General features: G+C 32.3%; 1 protein-coding gene across 2 annotated transcripts in view; it reads left to right on the top strand.

The window, feature by feature from the left end:
* LOC124629585 ((11Z)-hexadec-11-enoyl-CoA conjugase) overlaps positions 1 to 22,568 on the top strand; it is a 42,733-nt gene that overhangs the window by 7,232 nt on the left and 12,933 nt on the right. Inside the window, exons 1-3 of one of the 2 annotated variants that reach the window (XM_047163062.1) lie at positions 13,542 to 13,687; positions 13,825 to 14,133; positions 14,732 to 14,862. In XM_047163062.1, the coding sequence (XP_047019018.1) occupies positions 13,827 to 14,133; positions 14,732 to 14,862 (438 nt within the window). In that variant the 5' untranslated portion in view covers positions 13,542 to 13,687; positions 13,825 to 13,826. Of the gene's footprint in view, positions 1 to 13,541; positions 13,688 to 13,824; positions 14,134 to 14,731; positions 14,863 to 22,568 lie in introns of those variants that run through there. The other variant, XM_047163063.1, reaches the window with a different exon arrangement.

Genomic DNA, 22,568 nt, shown 5'->3' with positions numbered 1-22,568 from the left:
AGAATATCAAAGTCATGCTTTTTCCAATAGAAGCTTTTCGACATGTAGGTAGGAGTGACTCACACTTCTACTCTGTAAAACGATATGACGTGACCTTTGTCAACACACTCCAAATAATTGTTTATATTAATTGTTTGTTTGTTCCATAAACTGTAAGCCATCAACCATTAGTCCACATGCCTTTACATTAACAAGCAATTTACAATCTTAATTTTGTCGTAAATAAGGTCTATGTTAGATATTTTCAATATAACGTGTATACCCTTCCTGTCTCGCCACAAATACAAAATATGTCACGTGTAAAACCAAAACATTTGGGTATAAATACATATTAAACTCTGCGATAAAAAACCTATTTAGAAACCAAATTAATTTGTTACCATTGAAGTGATAATTTGAAACAATGTAGGATGGATATATCAACACTTACCTACATGTAGCACGTATAGATAGCAAACTATATATAATTAAACCTGTTCATATCAAAGTTCAGTTTTGGAGACTGGAAAATTATCATATATCCCCCTCCCACTGAGGAGGAGTGTAACAGTCCTACGATGTACAACAACAGTTTGTATCGTAAAGACAGATGTAACGCTTCACCGAAGAGACTGGTAGTCGTAGTTGAATGGCGCTAACCTTGCGAGAACATCAAAGATGCATTAAGTAAACATTATCGCAAACATTTACGTGACCTTCCATCATAATTTGAGATCATAGGAATTAGGAAGCGTTTAGTTTCGAGAACGTGTTTCAATTTTAAATTGACGAACGCGAAATCGCTTAAAATTCGCACGTGTTTGAGCATTTCTCTCGATGTTGTCAAAACAGATAATATTTCCAGGAATTTACTTGGTAAGCAAGGGGTGTAAATTGCAGTGCGAAGGATTATTTTAATTTCATCCGCTTTCCACTCTCAACTTTATTTAATCAGTAATGTATTAACGCGTCATAATAATATTTTTTGTAACCATTTACGTATGAATGTGATTTTAAATTAAATGAGCCACGGATTAAATTGAAATAATCACAAGAAACCCGAAAAAATTATGCTGAAAGCGCTCCGACAAAATGTAAACATAACTTCTAGGGTTCAGGGCCCTTCATTCATAAATAAAACATGAAATTCATCGCTTCAGTTTCACTCGTTTCATTTCAACTCATCACCTGCACAAGATGCCACTTTCGTTTAAATTAAGTGTCACTTAGCTACACCAATATTTCTTGTCATTATTTACAAATGCTATTCATTGATCATTGTATCTTTTGAACTTATATGATTTAACGCATGAACAAAGAGTCTTTTTGAGTTTACTTAAGATATATTTTTTATTCTATTAGGTATTTTTTTAAGGAACATTAGGTAGACATATACCAATTTAATCTTAAAATTTAATGGAACCCGCATTTTAATAAGGTAGCTAGCGGGCCTTCGCGACTTCAAGGTCTCAAAGTCTGCTAGGCATAAAGTGGGTTGCTCGTCAAATATACCAACATAATGGAGGAAAATCCTCGAGTCTATGCTAAAGTGACGTCACATCTAGCTAACTATAACTCTATGATTCATGTTCAGCTCCAACTGTGCGGTAATGCGCCTCGCTGATAATGTGAAGTGTTTTAAGAGGTAACATTGATTTCTAGGAAATATTCAACATTCGTACAGTATTTATACCTAGTACTGGCTTTCACCACGGTTTCATGTGAATTTTATATTATTGGGTTTGTTATTTGCTGCGGCCATGTATCCACAAATATTTCGCATTAACAGTTTCTGAAAACTGCTCGTTGTTTGCTCAACATTTAACGTTACAATAAGGAGGTGCGAACTCTTTTCATAGCCCACCACACACAAATTATATAAAATTTGTTAACTAGTTATATGCATAGACCAATAAAATGTATTTCATCAAGGGATTAGAGTTGCAACCTATAAAATATATTAATTAAACTAAATGAAAGAGGAAGTTACAAAAATGTTAGCCTAATTCATTTTAATCACGTGTAAAGATATCATAAACTGCGCTTGCCACAACACGTTTTGATAACAGCTATTTTTGGCACCGAATAATAACGGCTATTATTTTTTAGTTCAGAGATAATATAGATAGGTATAGTGATTGCAATTTTTCTTATCCTGATGTTATTACCTCCTGTAGATAGCAGGAAGAGTGTATTCTTCGAATGGATTAAACATGATTTCACTGGCAATTATTGATAATAGTCTTTACAAATACCTAATGACACGAGATACAACGAAATTCATTTTCCTGTATTACAAACATCCAAAACGGGAACAATTTTGAACAGGAATAATACATTAAAGGAGGAATACTTTGACGCCTAATCGATGTTCTTATATATGTTTTGTATATAGTATTTTATTTTTACTTTTGTGTAAAGATAAGTACCTAGTTTAAGTTTGTATATATAGTGTGTACAATTGTACATATTTATCGTCGTCGTTAATGAAAAATAACATAATACAGTACAGGGTTCATAAAAAAAACGGTTCCCTATAGTTCGGCCATTCAGAGAATGCGTTCCTGACACGTCGCGATTGAACTGACGCACAGTAGATCGACGCCATACAAGCGTTGGGACATAGGATATTTAAATATCCAAATGTCAATTTTTGAAAAACGAGTTATGCCCTCGTATTTGTCTTCTTAGTAGCTGTTAAAAATGTTAACTAGCATTTTCTGATTGGACTCTTACATCGAGAGCTATAGCGCAAAATGTGATTTAAATGTATGGGAAGTGACTTAAAAACTGATGTATCTCGAGATTCCCTTCGCCTTTCGACTTGATTTTTTTATATGGTAATAAGACATATATTTGGCACATTTTCTTCAAACAAACATGGTGCGATAAATGTGCCCGTTTTAAGATACAAGTATAGACCGATTTTTGCAATATCATCTACATATTTATTTATAAGTTTCACATATTTTATCTCTGAATCTCACTTCAGTGGTGACTCACTGATATGGTCAGGCCATAACTCATTGGTGCACCGATAATATAATCTCTGGAAATAATTATATACTACTAATGAGGTAATTTGTTAATTTTTGGTAATTTGTTATTACCTAAATTTTAATGAGGTGATTAGCTATTTTTTTGGAAAATTAGCTAATTACTTATAAAAGACCTTTTTATTGTTTACAATAAGAACTCGAATCGATTTTTAACATACCTACCCTCATAAGTGCCAATTTTGGAAACCATATAAATAGGCGCATGGTTGACTGAAATTAAATTAAATAAAAGCAGTCGTTTTTTATGAAAAACAAAAAAATATTTTATTGTCACGCTTAGTTACTAAAAAAATAATAAATTACAAATAATAAAATATGTAAAAACATCAAAATATACCTACAATTCTATTACTAAGATATTTATTGAAGTACTTAACTACAATTTACTAATAACTAATTTCATAATGATAAAGTAAGGACAAAATTTTAAATTGGTTGACACTAATATTTAGACATGATAAAAACAGTAAAAACAAATATTCAATATAACAAACAAAACGAAGAACAGCATCATAAAGCATCATAAAAATCAATAGTCTAAAAGAAAGTGTTAGTCACAGAAAATATCATCATCAGATTCTATTTCAGATTCTTCAGAATCGCTATCAGATATTAAATTCATAACGTCACAAAATTCTACTTGATTTTCTTCTGTGACTATCATTTCATAAACTTCTTTAAACATATTTCTCTTTACGTTACGATCCAATTTTGGTCGTATGGTTGTCAAAAAAGGATCTGAAGTGAGAAGCAGGTTATGAAGTACATCTTCATTACAATTAATACTACTACTTTTTCTCGAGTGAGACTCTCTAAATTTACGAAAATCTTTGTTTCTCGCTTCAGATGCTTCTTCTGACAAAAAACCGATTGGCACTATAGACAAATGCTCAATTATATGAGCTCCATGAATAAGCAACTTATGAATACTCACAGGCATATAATACCATGGATAAAGATTGGTAAACATTTTTGCAGTATCTATACAGAATTCATTAAATTTGTTTACAATAATTTTTTCACCAGAAGAAATACATTGTAGGATCACACCAAGTCTTTGCACTAAAGCAACGTCTAGTCCAGTTATATCAGCAGTTTTGGCTGGATCTTGAAAGAACCTTCTAGCTGAGTTTCCGTTGTTTGTCGTCCCACTGCCTTGTTTTACAACGTCTAATAATAAACCAGTTTCTTTTCTGAATCTGTCTTGAATGTTCTTTTTTCTTTCATCTACAGATTTTTTGGCATCGTCTCCTCTTGATTGCCAAGATTTAATGTCTAATCTATATGCTATATGAAGCAAACATTCCATGGCACGGATCCATGCATGAAGACTGCTTAATCCATATTTATACATATCTTCGTCCACTGGTTTTTTCTGAACCAATTCTATATTGTTCATTTCCTTCGGACGCGCCTTACACAAATCGCAAACTGCTGTAGAAGTGCCAGAGATATAGGATGCCACTTTTCCATCTATCATTGTCAAGAGCAATTTATGCTTGATAGTTGCATTTTCACATTTCGTTGGATTTAAACTTTCTATTTCTGTTTCTATATTAGTCATTTCGTTTTTAACATTAAACTCCGTTTCTTTCATGAACTTCCACATAATGGGTCGGCAGAAAGACGTTGATGAAGGCCGTTGGTTTTGCCAAATAATACATCCATCTTGAGTTGTGAGCTTCAATGGCACAAGACTCGCCATGAACACGCTTTGTAGTTCTTGATTTGAACAATCCGACTTTTGTTGATGTACACTTTGATTTGAGGCTCCATCAAACCCCCATTTGCTTATTAGCAGGAGTTCATCTTTGTCAAGACTTATGTCCAAACACTGAATAAGTCTATTTACAGTTAAATCTAACAGAGCTTGAAGTTTAATCTTAACAGAAGTTTCTGTTATTGTTACAGCACTGTTGTCAGGGTAGCACTTTTTCTTCTCTTCTTGAAGTTTATAATAACTAGGGTATTTACAAATTCCTTCCTTTTCACTGAAATCTCTTAGTGTTATGTATCGAAACTTTGATAGTCTTAAAGTGACATATAATGCCAAAGCTTTTTGGGATGATATTTCTTTCATTTCTCCAAATTGAATAAACTGCTTTACTTTAGAGACTTGCTCTGGATTTTCTAAAAGGTACTGCAGGATTTCAGCCACATCTTTTTTTCCAGATGATTTGAGGCTCGTTTGAGCAGAGAAGACGATTTCTTCCATGCTATGGGAGCTGCAACTCGATTCTGTGCGTCTTCTTTTTTGTTTGTTCGATAATTCTTCAAAAGGTTTGCGGCTTTCTATCGAAGTAGATGTAGATGCGTCGGAAACCCGACATTCCGGATTCATCACAACATTTGTGAAAGAATCGGATGTTGTCGCTGTTGGTTCTTCAGATGCCTCGTCTATTTCTTCTTCGGGTATAATAACATTCTCTTTCCAATTTTCTGGCCATTTGATATCTGCTTGCAACCAGGAGGAATACTTCCGCATAAATGCTTCTTGATTTCTTGAAGATTTCATCCATTTAGCATAGATCCGATAACAAAATCTACGACACCATTCTTTAAGTTCTTTTTCAACTGCGTCTCTTAACTGAAAATCACTATTGGTTTTCAGAGACGTAAATAATTGATTATAGTCCCGAATATCACCACCTTCACGTAGAGAAATGTAAAGGTCGAGGTAAGTACCGAAACCGTGAAAAGACATAATGACAACACTCGGATGAGGATGAAATTACAACTAATGCTCTTCAAGTAATGCACCTATTTATATGGTTTCCAAAATTGGCACTAATGAGGGTAGGTATGTTAAAAATCGATTCGAGTTCTTATTGTAAACAATAAAAAGGTCTTTTATAAGTAATTAGCTAATTTTTCAAAAAAATAGCTAATCACCTCATTAAAATTTAGGTAATAACAAATTACCAAAAATTAACAAATTATCTCATTAGTAGTATATAATTATTTCCAGAGATTATATTATCGGTGCACCAATGAGTTATGGCCTGACCATATCAGTGAGTCACCACTGAAGTGAGATTCAGAGATAAAATATGTGAAACTTATAAATAAATATGTAGATGATATTGCAAAAATCGGTCTATACTTGTATCTTAAAACGGGCACATTTATCGCACCATGTTTGTTTGAAGAAAATGTGCCAAATATATGTCTTATTACCATATAAAAAAATCAAGTCGAAAGGCGAAGGGAATCTCGAGATACATCAGTTTTTAAGTCACTTCCCATACATTTAAATCACATTTTGCGCTATAGCTCTCGATGTAAGAGTCCAATCAGAAAATGCTAGTAACATTTTTAACAGCTAATAAGAAGACAAATACGATGGCATAACTCGTTTTTCAAAAATTGACATTTGGATATTTAAATATCCTATGTCCCAACGCTTGTATGGCGTTGATCTACTGTGTGACGACGTAACTTTGCAATGGCGTTGCAGTTACGATAAAAATATTTTTGCTGGTTGTTTACCGTTTTAACAATTGAGGAGCATTAAAACAACATTATTATATCAATAATCAATGAATGTTATTACGTCGTCAGTTCAATCGCGACGTGTCAGGAACGCATTCTCTGAATGGCCGAACTATAGTGTATGTAAATTACCCAGTTACTTTCATATTCACGATTCAAACATGTTATAATAGTCATAGACAACACTTCAAATCTAATCTGTCTGGTAATTTGTTATGACTATTGTCGATTCAAATGTGTGTTTATTATTTTAGTATGGTATTTGCAAATTCGTTCACTTTCATAATTATTGTTTGTCTGGTTCAAAATAGCTTTTACTACTTGCCTCACGTTTCTGGATTATTCGTCGTTTTAATTACGGATTTGTTCAATGCGAGTGTTTTCATTACTAAGCTTTTTTGGAAACCTTGAAATTATAGTTTGGCATTATTCATCCAATTCTGATTATTTTCATCTTATCATTATGGGAGTTAATGAATAACAGTTGCATTTTTTAATTAGTCACTTTAGCAGTACCTACTCTCCTGATGTTATTAAATAAACTAGCACAAAAAAAAGTTGCATTCAATTTAATGTAAGCAAACGCACTGCATTTTCAAAGATTCTATAATGAGTACTAAAGGATCTAGAAAAATGTTCTATTCCTAGCCCAAGTTCTTTGATTGATTAAAACGTACCCTTAGCAGTAACTAATGACTATGGTTGTGCTGTCTATGTTTTGTGTCTGTACCTTAGATGTAATCTTCCTCATTTATCACTTCTGTTTCTTGTTCCTATTAGATGTCGTAATCTCCTTACGACCTAACAACCAGCATTTGCCATGCTGCCCTCTCACAGGCCTTATCAATCTGCTTGAATAGAATGACAAAAAGACTTTCCTAATTCAATCTTTACTTTCCTTGGTATCTATCCAAGGAAAATATTGACTGACACCGATTGTGTTATACAGATGTATGTACAGATATAGATACAGAGATATGTACAGATTCTTTAGAAAAACTCATAAAATTTGCCCGAGACGTCTACAATTCAGAAAAGTAGACGGTACGAGAGACCTAGAGTGGTATTAGACATTTACGGTATTCTATTTATATGTTGTTTTGCAAACTATATATACATAGTTTGATATTGCTTGTATGAGGCTAATGTCAAAATTCTATCTCTAGTAATGAAATCAACAGATGGATAGAATATTAGGAACGGCTTGAAGAATACCGCGTAGACGTGAACTTGACCTTGTCCTCCAACGCTGTAACACTGAAACCTGTCGAGGTCGTCTGAAAAAATGTTAGCTGTACGTTGGCCATAAAAGAAAACATGGAACGAAAATATTGCAGTTTATTTCAAAACCTATTTATTTTAACTCGTCCTCACTGAAAATGCAAACTGAAAATTGAAACAGATTTTTGTTTATTTATTTATGCGACAAAATATTTAGCATAACTGAAATTTATAATACGTTTCGAAAAACTTGTATAAATACGAGAAAAATATAATAAGTACCTACTATATTTAAATGGGACCCAGTTTTGGGACACATCATTTGGTCATATAAATTCTTAGCAAACATATTCAATTAGCAATTACCCCATATAAATCCTAAAAGGCCTACCTCTGTTAAGAAGTCGACTTCAGCAGTCTTTGTTCATAAATCACTTCAGTGCTTTAGAAATTTCATCTTTTTGTTATAATATTAGAAAACATTTCTTTAACGTATTAAAGGGATGAGATGTAGTAAAATGTTTTACTTTGTTAGCCTCTGATTTCTTGAAGTTCTTCATCCAAGGTAGGTTTGATTAAATTTCAGATACAACAATTTGTAACATGTCGCTTGTAATCTAAAAAGGAATGTCAATATCAACGGCAAATAAAATAGGGGAAAGAATTCTAAGACTTTATTTATACCCGGTTCTGGCAAAAATAAAAATTTAATTAAACTCTTTCGAGCAGCAATGATAAAGTAACTCTGAAAAGATTTTATTGAAAATGCTCACTAGGTGGCTACATTTCTTATTTTGTACATACTGAATGAGGTAGGCCAAGGTCTTTTCACGCAACTTTTTCATATTGTGAAAACACACGTTCCCCATCAGCCATCACGATTACTTAAGACTGATTTATTTGTACTTATAACTAGGTATATAAACGTATTTTAGGTAAGTACAACTTACATTAAAATACGATATTTTTTTTCTAACAAATGTACCTATCTAATAACATTTTATTTCACACTAGCTTCTGCCAGCGACTTCGTCCGCATTAAATTCGGACTTTGTGTTATTTTCAATAGAATTTGACCTAGACAACTTCAAAGTATTTATTTAATATCCCAACTTTATCTCAATCAAAGATTTACGGTATCAGTATTTCTGACTATTATTTCAACATTTTCATTAGTCGCTAGGTAAGGTTCTAGCCGTAGTCAACTTTTTCGTACTAAATCAATAGAAGTTGAAAAAACAAGACCTTTTCAGTACTTTTATAAACTTGTACAGAATCGGCCGTTTAGAACTGTTACTTATGAATATTCAAGAACAGTAACAGCGCTGAACATTACAACGTATTTTTATAAGTCATGTAAGAACGTTATATTTTTAGACTCCTTGAATAACTACGTAAAAAGAAAGTAGTTTTAGTCGGGTGTAATTAATTTTTGCAAGTATTTTAGGCGACTAGTTTTATTATTTTTTCTATTTTCTGATTTCATTCAAAAAAATAAGGAAATGTTTATTTTGACGTAACAGATCTCTTTAGTACAAAAACATAGCATACTGATAGATCTGACACGCCACGAAGGTCTGAAATCAGTTGTTAGCGTGCCAAAAGTATATAATATTATTACGAGTATTAGCTCATAGGTGATGGCGAAGGTAGACAAATGGCCGAATATATAAGACCGCTCTTTTCAGGTAACTGAAAAACTGTTCACATCTATTCCCTTTCAGAACACCTAAATATTCACTCGTGCCAGTCAAAGAATCCATGGAATGTAAATGTTAAGTCTAGACTTTAGGTAAATATTACCTAATAACTAGGTACCTGTAGGGTAATATTTTGAGCACCTATCTAGGATTACACCTTATCATGTTACTACTTGATTATACCTCAGTTGGTATATGAAATTCCTGGCTTATATAACATATCTTTAATGTTTGATGATAATACGATGATCATTAAGATAATGAATATTTGGTATGAAGGATACCTACATACAGGATATTTTTATTTTAAACTTATTACCTACGTGAACGTAGTTTTGACCAGCTTTTCACAAAAAGCAATAATAAATAATAAAACAATTATCATAGAATTGCATATCAAATACTAATTTGAAGTCCCTACTACATTTTAATGAAAAACTTTTGATAGGGTTTTCCATTGGACGGATTCGTTGTAAAACGTAATAAAACTTTGTTATTTACGCTTATACAAATACGAGGTATTTCATAAAAATATGTTTCAGACAGTGAGTTAAAATGAAAAACTATTTATTCAAATCATTTATTTAACTTTATATAGTTTTCAAAATTACTTCTTTCTTAGAAGTTTTATTAAAAACCCTCTTTTTCTGGAAAATTTAAATAAAAATACATTCCAAATATTTTGGCCGGCTGACTGCTCTAAGCAATAGCGATTTGTTTTTCAATAATAACGTAGCTGTTAAGAGAACCAAACACAACAATTTCTTTTAGGTAGGTACTCTAGAGTCTCATGCTTTGATAGCTCATAACTAGACATCGGATTATATGCACTATCAAAATGCCAAAATATGCATGCAAATATGCACTAAAAAAGAGCGAAATATGCACAAAATATGCACAATTAAAAAACCACTATTAGAATTAACTTTTATTTTCAGAACATATATTTAAATATACATAGAGGTACTATTAGTTGTAATTCTTGTGACAATATACAATTACATATTTTTCAAGGTTTTCTGCCGCAAATTTGTGACGTTTGTCACTTAAAATTAATTTATAGGCTGAAAATGACCTTTCGACGTCAACTGACGTTACCGGACAGAACTTGAAATTTGGCGCCATTTCTGCCGAGATATACTCTTTGGCGAAAGCGCACTGAGGAGAGCGTACTAATTATTATTATACTCTTTGGCGTAGTACAACACGTCTATCACGTATAAATACTGAAATATGCACTATCAATGAAAAAGTACCAAAATATGCAATAACGCTAAAATAATAGCATAATATGCATTTGCATATGCAAACATGCAAATGCATATAATCCGATGTCTACTCATAACAATAGCGCACACTATCGTGCATGGAGAAAAACAATGGTAATTGTACGTAATTAAAATGCGTGGCTTTACGACCCATTCACAATGTTGCATCACTCACGACATTATTGGCACGGTAATTCAAATGGTTTCGTCCTTAACTGACGTAGATAAGATGCATTCTGATAAAAGATCTGTACCTACAATTTCAAACAAGAAAACATTTTTTTAAGCAAATCTATTTTTTTTTAATGCTTTCTTTGATAATTCATAATTTAGCATAAATAAGTTTCTATTTACTAACCTTTTAAAGTATTTGAAGGACCAGACAAAATGTTGAAACGATTTATTTAAATGTCTTAAGAACTTGGGGCAGTTTCGAAGTTCGAAACTCCAACTAAAGGAATCATGAATTAATTTGATAACTGTGTCTCTCGAAAGTCAGCGTCGGATTTCTGATGAACCTTTTCCACAATGACGTAATACCGAGGAATTTTCATTACTCTCGAAATATTCAACAATTATTGCCAATTTCAGGATTTACATGGTTAGGTATATTGGCAATCTAAGGTTTATTTTTTATAAGAAAAATAAGTATTTTCATAACGTATGAATTCTAGAAACCAAGGGCTAATGTAATCTTAATGTCAAACATTTTGTTAGTGAACGAAAAGTAATATTTAACTTAAAAGAAACATTTACTTACTAAACAACAAAAGTGGATTCTGTTTGACCTTTTACAACTGGATCAAACAAAATAAGTAAATACCTAGAAAGACCTTATTATTAAAACACAAAAGAATTTTGATGATCAGAAATCATACAAGCCGCCGTTTTCCAGGTTTATATTAGATACGGAAAACAAATTGGTATTTTTTTTGGGAAATCTAAACAATTTCAAAATGACAGACGGAAATGATTATTTGTTATTACGTTTCCTAATTTACATTGGAATTCAATTTAGTTATACTTTTAGGACAGTAAGAAACTCCTGCACTTCGAATATTTCTGTTAACATGTAAATGGAAATTTGGAACAATCAAGTAAAGCATATTCCAAGATTTTCTTGTTGAAATATTTTATCTTGGCGATAAATTGTATGGCATCCTTTGGTCGGCATTGAGATAGTGAACATAAAATAACTACGTAATGTTTGTAAAGTATGAGCAAAAGACCTAAAAATGTGGTAGTATTTTGTTGATGAAGTTTATAGGAAAAACGTTTTACTGCAAACCAATAAACAGAAATGTGTGTGTACTTTTCTCGGCGGCTGCGTTTAATAAAATACTGTATAAAAGAAATTGCTGTCAAGCCTGTGGAATGTGGTTGGTTGATAAATAGTTACATGCTTTAGAAATAGAATTTAACCACTGTTTTTTTGCAAAAATATCCACATAAATATCTATTTTTAGCAAACTGTCTTGATAAGTCAATAATTATGTTTTAAAAAACCTTACCAATCTAAAAAGACTAAACCGAACACGTAACTTTTATTTTCGTGTAATGACTGTTTCGTTACAACTACGCTACGCTTAAGCTGAGTTCTATTTTTAGCTCTTAACTAGTCATTACGTCATTTTATCTGTTGACAACTCTATTCTATTATTAACAATAGGCGGTTTATGGATCTCAGCTAATATCTTCTGATACGAATTGTGATAAGCGGATGATAAATCACAAAATACAATGATTGATTTCATACAATGCGCACATTTTACTACCAACTAGCTATGTTTGTCAGAAATGTATTTCCACGCTCATGTCTAGTCATAATAATTGGATGAGTGACACATAGAAAATGAACAGACGAACTATTTTATGTTCATAGATTTGTATTCCGATACCGTCAACTAGACACGCTAACTCCTACATTCAACTGGATTAATCAAATATTAACTTTAACTATAGGCACCGGGAATGGGTAGGTAATTTAGTCAGACCTATCGTATGATCTAAGTCTGAGTGAAGTCTTATCAAAATGGTAGCTTATATTCGTCAGTAAGGCTTTAGGTACCTGTAACAATAACTACGCTCAAGAAAAAAAAATAGCTGAATATTAGCCGATGTTTGAGCACCCTCTAAGTCTAATTTATCTATATTTTTCGATATAAAATGTATTGAATTTCGTCAATGCCTGGGTGTTTAGAAACCGGAGGTAAGTCAGTCACTTTTATTTCGAGGTGTTTTATTCGCCATGTCTCTAGGTTGCCTCATATGTGTTAACATAACACAAGTACGGTAGGTAGGTATGGTGAATAGTCATTCCACCTACTCACTGCTTGTTTCCTCCCAGAGGCCCTTGCTGAAGTAATAAGCATGACATAATGGTACCTAACTTTGAAAATGACTACATTCATTATCCTTTGTCCTTGAACCGAGAATTTTCTGCCACTAATTTTAGCTTTAATAACAAGACCGTCTGATAAATGATCAGACATAAGAGGCTTACGACAAGAGTTCTGAAGGTACAAATTTTAGTAGAATAATAATTACGAATAGGTAAATGTACACAAAAATATAATTATGAGTAACCGATAATCCTGCAGCGAATGATATATTAAAATGACCAACAGCAAAACAAACATATGCCAGACTATCTTAGATAGCACACAATGACTCATAAAACCGTAGGAAGTGACCAACCTTCATATACTTTATCAAAGTAACACACGTTGCGTCAACATCAATAGGTATAAAATTTTCGGAACACCTGTGTTTACTAATACAGCGATAAGGCAGACACTAACTGATTATCCTAAAGGTTCATATATAAATGATAAAACCGTACGAGTAGTATTTGATGCGTATACACAGATAAATGGTGAGCAGCCGTCTAACAAGCAGTTCCAAGTAAACCGTGCATTGGATTGGAAAATTCGTGAAACGATTTATACTTAGGACCCCTTTTGAAAAGGTATCTGATTATAAACGTCCGCACATTTAAAAAACACTTTTTCATTAAATATTTGTTATATAGTTCAATAATTTTACTGCAAAGATAGGCATATAAAAAAAGTTTTATTAAAACGTTTTTTTTTTTGTCTTTCACAGAAATGGCTCCAGCGCAGCAAAACCTCGAAATGTGTGACGAAAACATGCATTCCGAACTAAAAATTCGTCACCCCACGTACAAAAATGACAAAGTTGATCAATTCGAGAACAATAACACAGTATTACGGGACAGTGCTAGTGAAGTGAAAAGTGATTCTGATTTTGATCTAAAAAAGTATGAAGCCATGGAGTTTAAGGCTCAAATTAGATGGCCGGACCTTACAGTACAAGTTCTCTTGCATTTAGTTTCTATTTACGGACTGTACCTGATGATTAGTAACCAAGTTAAGCTGTTAACCATATTATTTGGTAAGTTATCAATTCTACTATTTTTCATATTTATTTGGCGCCTAACTCGTAATAATAAACGCGGTTCGTTACGGCACATATTCTTAGCTAAGCAATTCCAAAATACGAGTTCCTTTTGCGAAACGTGTAACATTTAAAGTAGATTTGTTGTTTCAAGTTTGTTTTTGAGTTAATTCAATAATTTGTTTTGAGTTCAGATAATTGAGAAGCTCTCAACATGGAATTTCTTCGCCTGAGTTGAAAACAATTCCGTGTATTAAATCAATTTTCATATTATGTAAGAATGGGATCGAGTATTACGTTAATTAATGCTTTTGCTAAACAAAATCATTGTATTTTTCAATACAGTTTTTTGATCCAATATCTATAGTGGAATTTTCCATTTGAATAAAGTAATATTAATACCTACATTCAATACCATCCAAAACAACATTTAATAAATGTTCACAATCTATTACAAAAAAAATGTGTTTATTCACATTTATTTATTACATATTTATTTTAATTGGGCCTGAAACTGACACTACTATTTCAAAGCATTAGGTAGGTATACTGTATTAAAACGTATAGATTTTTTTACGTGTTCATGTGGTTTCAGCATTAGGCACTATATACACATCCGGGTTTGGCATCACGGCGGGTGTGCATAGGCTGTGGTCACACCGAGCATACCGCGCGAGATTACCGCTGCGGATACTTCTAGCTATACTCTTTACTATTACTGGACAGGTAAGCATCTTTAAACTAAGTTATATTCTTTAGAAGACACCAAATGACTAATTAAAGGTGAAGCAAAACATCTCGAGGAAAACCTGGACTCAAAAGTCTGAAATCACCAACCCGCATTGAGCAAGCGTAGTGATTAACGCTCAATCCTTCTCCATGTGAGAGGAGGCCTGTGACCAGCAGTGGGACGATAAAAAAGCTAAAAAGATACTTTCTGTGTCCCGAGGATTTTCAAGGCGTATAACGAAGTGGGCTGTTGCTTTATTCACTTAAAACGTGCATGCCCTTGGGTCAGTCTTTGCTTTGCGTGATGGATTTTGAAATGGATAAAAATAAATCGTAATTAATTTTAAAGATAAAACATGGTATCTAACGTGAGTTGCACAATTTATCTATACCAAACCATTTGCATGACAACTGCAAATGGTTTGGTATAGATAATCTCCGATTGGGTATGGTTATGGTGAAATGGTGCAACTTATCCTTAATCTAAACAATCAATTTTCAAATTCACTAATTTAACGTTTTAGATAAATTCATAACGGTCACAACAAAAATCAATTTATTACGCCCACGGTTATTGTTTAACAAGTTTCATACGTTTGTATTGCCAAATGCCATTGAGATACTATAGTTCGGCCATTCAGAGAATGCGTTCCTGACACGTCGCGATTGAACTGACGACGTAACTACATTCATTGATTATTGATATAATAATGTTGTTTTAATGCTCCTCAATTGTTAAAACGGTAAACAACCAGCAAAAATATTTTTATCGTAACTGCAACGCCATTGCAAAGTTACGTCGTCAGTTCAATCGCGACGTGTCAGGAACGCATTCTCTGAATGGCCGAACTATAACAGATAGTATCAACTACACACGGATGGTATGTGCGACGAATGACAGATGAAATGTCGATCTAGTAGGCCACAGCTGTATTGCCTAACTGTCTACATAACGCAACTTTTACATCGGATACCAGAAACTTGTTGTTAAAATAGTTTTTCTATCATTATTTAATATTATTCTATAACATAATTTGAACATTTCTTATTTGAGTTTCATTTTTTATTATACTTAATTAGTTTTGCTGCGAACCGGCAACAGATAAGCAAAGATAATTTTGCATTGAAAACAATAGTTAGGATGACACTTTCATTTTGTAAAAAAAAATACAATTTTTTTTTAGTAGGTTCAAAGTTTGCCAGAGACATAATTTTATCTTTTTATAATATTAGTGCCTAAAAGTATATCTGCAAAGAATGACTTAGCACTACATTTTCGGTTCCATTAGTTTAACGAAGTATGAATTTTGCCTCGTCCTATTACTCGTAATAACATTTAAGGGAATGTTATAAAAAAAATAACTAAACAAAAATACTACGACTTATATAAATTATGATGACTTTGTGGATATAGTATTGCCTCGTATAAGTGAAGTCTTCGCTCGCTTAAAACTGATACTCGACCTGCAATTGCCTATTTCCGGGAAATCGAGATCGAGTATCAGTTTTTTGCAATATTTTGCAATATTAAATATTATTAAAACTTGTCAAGAACGATCATAAAATATTGCACACTGGTCGGTACTCAACTACATCTGACTGATATAATAAGAATGATTGATGAAGGTCATAAACTAATGCAACCATAGACAAGGTGTCATAAAATCCAGGAATCGAGATAAAAACTTTAGTGACAGTTAACCACTGATTCAGTGTTAAACTTGCTATTGATTTTAAGGAACTATAGCGTGTTTATGGGAGGACATTATGGCACGCCATAACCTAGGCTGACTAAACCAACCTCGGCTGTCGGATTACACATAAATTTAATTCCCCTCGGCCACCTTCGATAGTTAGTGACTTTTTAATCACAGAGGTCAAGGTCATAGTGGCAAGTATGGTTTTCGGCAAAATGTTTTACGTCAGAGAATGAGTGATTTCACCGCTACTTGATAAGCTTTTATGGATCATACATTTTCATGTAGGCCGTTATTAAAATGATTTCCTGTGTAACAGCTCTTTGTTTTGTTTTCAAAATTAATCATAAACACAAATATCTTTCGATGTTTCAAACAATATACCAGAAAACCCTTTCCCATATTGATTTCATAAATTCATTACATTATGTAGGTATTACATATTTTTATTTATTTTCGAAGCTTGTAATAGAATAATCAAATAGATTTGTACTAACTGCTATAGGTAATATTGTTGAATATGTTCTATTCTTAACCCCTCTTAAATAAGTCCTAGGTTTTTAATAACGTTAATTTATTCAATAAGTGAAGTCACTGCAAAATATTCCACGGATTAGCATTAGCAGCTGTACAGAAAAAAAGTAAAGAAAGTTTCTTATTCTTGTTATTTACAACGCTTTGTCCTTTAAAACATACTAAGCAAATGAAATAAAGCATAAAAGCTTGTAAGTAAATGTCCTTTGTAGGAAAATGCTTAGCTCTTATTCAAATCAAAATACATTGTAATTCAAAGGGGCACCTATTAATTACCGAATATTTTGATTTTGATATGAATTGAATTCTATAAACAATATACACACTGTACACACTTCATATATGTTTCGTAACAATTTTACTTATTATGAAATAAATATGAAGTCGATTTATGTACCAATAAAAAGTATATTTCAACCTAGGTTCTTTGACAAAGTTTTTTAATTATATATTTTAGTATTACTGTTTACATACCTAGGCAGTTTTAATCTAAACTCTGTAAAGTTTATTGACTTCTCATAGGGCATAAATATCAATCTAGGCTCTATAAAGTTACATAGTTTTTATCATAATAATTTTCTTTCATCACGAATCGTTGAACTTTAGTTTAGCGAAATATCAATAGAGACTTATTTTTGGAACTGATTATTGACTTGAGCAACTAAACCTACGCTTATTGTTATAAACTAGACAGAACAAGAGAATAAGGACCGAGCAAAGTTTTAATTAAAACAGTCTTAAAAAGATAGCTCGTGTCTTTCAGACAGTATTTGTGTTCTGATTAATTTAGTAGCTAGAAGCCGACGTTTGAAGTGAAAAAGCACCGAAACCTTCGGCGAAATAAATCACATACAGGATGCTCTGTCTGTTCCGACCCTAACATTTATTTTCCATGCCTATTGTTCACAAAAAAAAAGCTTTTTTTTGTATGAAGTAACATTTTCATTTAAGGACTGACGAAACATAACTGTGTGACATAACAATTACAAACTTAAAAAAGTGTTAAAAACTGAAAGTAAAAACTTTCTACCCTGTATAAACAAACATGTTTTATCAGACAGACAAGTTAAATTAAACCGTCAGTTGAATGTTTTGGAGCTTTAAAAGTAACGTTTGAATTTAAATGCAAAGGATTTAGAGCTTACGGAAACTAGCAGCCAGTTTAATGAATGATTGCTATCTAATCATAGCTTAGCACCTTACTCGTATGACCAGTGAAAATTGAACTTAAAGCAAATAAAATAGAGACGATTTTACAGTAAAAACTTTTTGCATCTCAATGAGCATGATGTTCGTTTGAGTGATGACCATAGGAAAATTTAAACATGTATACACGGATCCCACTTACATTGTTGTGCCCGATAGTAGTGGAATACTACCAGACCCAATTGTTAAGATGATTCATATCACACAAAAACATATTCTAGTTTATGCTAGTATACATCTACTGGTCGCTACATTTTCAGAATGTATAGTCTAAACTAATAATTAAGTTAAAACATCTTATACAACAATACATTGAGGCAAGTAGGGCCCTCGAGTAAAGATCAGAAAAATACAAGCGTGGCTTACGTTAACATGCAAATAACACATCCCTTAGAATACCACCGGACAGGTCACATAATGAGCTAGCAAACTAATCCTTCATTTGCTACGGTTAACCACAGCAGTCCCGAACTACATCTCACGTTGTTTTAAAGGATGAAAGCATACCGATACATTCCCCTTGTTCCCGAGGCTATTGTGAAAGAATAATAGCTGTCGGCAGCCATATGTCTCATCTTATTATCTATATTTTAACGTCACGTCCCAGCTTTGGTTCGACCAGAGAATGCATTTCCAAGTTCACATGCCTTACTCAAAAGTTTAAACAGATGACGGTGAATTTTGTTCGAAATTCAACACGTCTTTTCATAAAATAGACGTTGGCGTTTATTTTATTTTGATATCTAATTTTATCCAAGAATTGTTTGTGTAATTAAAATAATAATTAAATTAGTAATCTTCAAATTCTGTATTATTAACATTTCTCAGTAAATAAGCCTTATTAATGAGTAGTCTCTAGTACTCATTGACCTGTCATCGTTTTGTAGAAAGAAGTTTTGCCTATTAAGGCGTTCAACCTTTTTTTTGCTTTTTAACCTTATTTCTTATGAACATCCCATACAATACATACATACCACAATGTGCCCATAACGTGTTTTATTAGGTCGACGTTCCAAGCCCTTCAGAATTCCATTGTATAATATTGACTAGAAAAAAATCTCTATGGCTATACTACTACAGAAGAAAAAAGCTTTGAAATGGAAGAACTGTAGAAGAATAAATAAGCAATAAATATAGTTTACTTTTGAGTTTTATTGTATAATTCAAGTTTGTGTGTATCACATATTCTATTCAGACTTAATTGGAATACATGAGTCTAGCTTTTATTCCAATATACTCGTGAGGTAAAAAAAACCTACGGTTGCAGTAATAAGTCAACCGTTTTTTTAAGTACTTATTTGTCATACACTGTACATATTTAGAATTCATCTGTTGCAAGATCATATTTTTCTTTGGCCAAACACAACGTAGATTAACAAGCCTGTCTAGGTATTTTTCTTTTGTGGACCGTACAATCAGTAGATACGCTTGGTGATAAACTAAACAGCAATTTTCTCCGTAAATAGAAATGATAAAGGCTTTTGTGAACAGATAGCGGGTTTATTCCTAGCGACCCTAGTGGTTTACTATTCAAGTATGGTGATTGTATACTGAACTTTACATTATGCAATATATCTCGCCAATGCATTGCATACGTCTTTCGGACATCAATAGTTAAATATTTTTACACATAAAAATGCTTACAAAATTGACTCTATAGGAGAAATCCATTTGGCAGTGTCAAAAGATATTTAATATGGCCGGCGAAATTACTCTTCTTTTTTACTCGGGACCGCTTCTAAGAAATTCTTCATGAAAAATCCAATTAATATAAATAAGAATCAACGAATATGATATTGAATGTTGGACACGCATCATATTATTGTCAATTACATTGAAAATTGTTTAGTACGAATATATTAGTCACTACAGTAGCGGCTGTGTTGGTCGTGGCTGGTCGTGATCATCAAACGGAGTCAATTGGACGCATTGACCCCTCAACGGCCAGCCTTGGCGACAGCATATCATAAAATCAACCACATAACTAGACCAAGAATACAGAAATAGTTTAATGTCTAAATTATGTAAGTATGTAATTATTACTTACGTCACTATTTTTTTTAATTTTAAAATTAGAATTAATATTCAGGACTAAAGACGTCAGAGAACTGGATCCGGGTCATGTTTTTTGTAAAATATCAAGGAAATTTTAACCAAATTAAAACATTGCAAAAAACTTTTAATTTTTTAAATATTCATTTATAATGAATATTTGAAAGAATAAAATGTTTTTTTTTAAAGATTTTTATTGATCTTTTTCTATCGAGGGAAATTGATGTTCGAAAAGGAATAAGTGATAATAGTTAGCATAAAATATTATTTGGTAAATACATCAAGTTTAAATTTTTGCTCAAAATTAAATATAGCTAAAATAAATCACACACGTGTTTAAATATAGCTGTATTCTGATAAAATTAAATAACAAACAATAAACTAAAACATATTTAGATGGGTATGTTTTTTGTAATTATTTAGTTTGAAAGTGATAGGAATACTTTCTATTTGTTCAATCAAATACAAAAGTACCGATGTAAATTAAATCCTTTTTTTTGTTTTTTTTTAAAGAATGTCATATGACAAAAATAAGTTGTCATAAATGTATGGAACAGCCCTGAAATGTATGTAACCCCGATAGATACCACAGATGGGTGTACCAATCGATATGACTCGTTTACAATGTTTGTTCTTCGTCAATATTGAATTCTGATAGACACGATTGTCGTAAATCACAACACGTTGAAATTCATATAAAATTCACAAAGTGTTCACAGCCTTAATAAACGAAATATTATTTGATAAAACATGGTAGATATGCTCAACTGAACTTCCCGAACCCATTATAGTAAACTCAATTAATTAAATGCCCGACGGTTATTTGAAATCTTGTAGTCTATGGAGCGAAAGCTGTCCTGCTTGATATTAATTAAAAGGAAAATCCTTCCTAAAATGTGAAATGTTTGGTTAACTCACACGCGTGAGTTTTCGTGAGTGCCTTTACTAAAACCCTTCCTTTTGTTCTATTCATATTTAATAACCCACCAGGGTGCTAGTTAACTTGCAGCAAAATTTCGAAATGCGGTTACTCATATCACTAGTCTCACAAAGATTGCGAAGGTTGCCCGTACTTACTAAAGAAACATATCTGTATACGTTATCCATGCATATTCAAAATTATGTACCTTCGAATATAAAATGTGATACATGAACCTTAACGATGATAAATTAAGCCACAAAAAGAGAAACAAGAAAAATTACCTGCGGTAGATTGTTCTTTCTGGTTCGTTTAGACACGAGTAAATAATTATCATTTGACCTATTTTTAAAGGTCAGGTGTTCCGAAAATTATGATGTTGCAAAAAAATCGTATATTAAGAAAAAGTAACTAGAAACATGGCATTACATTTAAAGAGTTCTCGTCTTTACATTAAGAGAATTTTCTAAAGTATGTAGGTCAGTACCTTCTTACGGAGAAATATGTTAGTATCAAAGATCACATCAAATAATTTACGGAATTATTGATACAACGAAACATTTTTGCTTTGAAAGGTCGCGTATACCTACTAATAAGAGAATTCCCAGGAACCGATAGTCTTGAAGCAGATGAGACGATATCTTTAGACATTTAAATGAATGAATACCATACATACTTTCTCTTTTAGTTATGAAAACTACAAAATAAATAAGATAGCTATTCATATTATATTGTAAAAGGACATTTAACTTTTGCTGAAAAGTTTCGTAAGGATAAAGGACAATGGGCGAAATGTTTGAATGTTGGTCTACTCCCCTCTAGTAATGAGTCATTCATCATTTGAAAGGTCTTTTCAAGCTTTACATTTTGTACTACCAATTCTTAGTACTTTAGATGTTAGAACATGTTTAAGGTTTTTATATCGATAGTTAGTTTCAAGTTCTTAGATTTCTTCTCTAGTAATGGATTATATATCAATTTAAAGGCCTTTTTAAATAGAACATTTCGTATGAACATACCTCCAACGAATAATAAGTACTTTAGAAGTTAGAGCTTATTTTAGATAATATTATCGATAGTTAGTTTCAAGTCCTTAGATTCCTTCTCTAGTAATGAATTATAGATCACTGGAAATGCCTTTTTAAATAGAACATTTCATACTAAAATACCTCTAACAAATTGTCAGTATTTTAGAAGCTACAGTAGATTTTAGACATAGTTATTATTTCACTAAACACGTTACAACTACTTAAATACTAACAAATGACAATCGCCGCCATAAAGAAAATACTCTA

Source organism: Helicoverpa zea, chromosome 4 (genome assembly GCF_022581195.2).
Source record: "Helicoverpa zea isolate HzStark_Cry1AcR chromosome 4, ilHelZeax1.1, whole genome shotgun sequence".
Taxonomy (NCBI): domain Eukaryota; kingdom Metazoa; phylum Arthropoda; class Insecta; order Lepidoptera; family Noctuidae; genus Helicoverpa; species Helicoverpa zea.
This window is presented reverse-complemented; position numbering and strand designations above follow the sequence as displayed.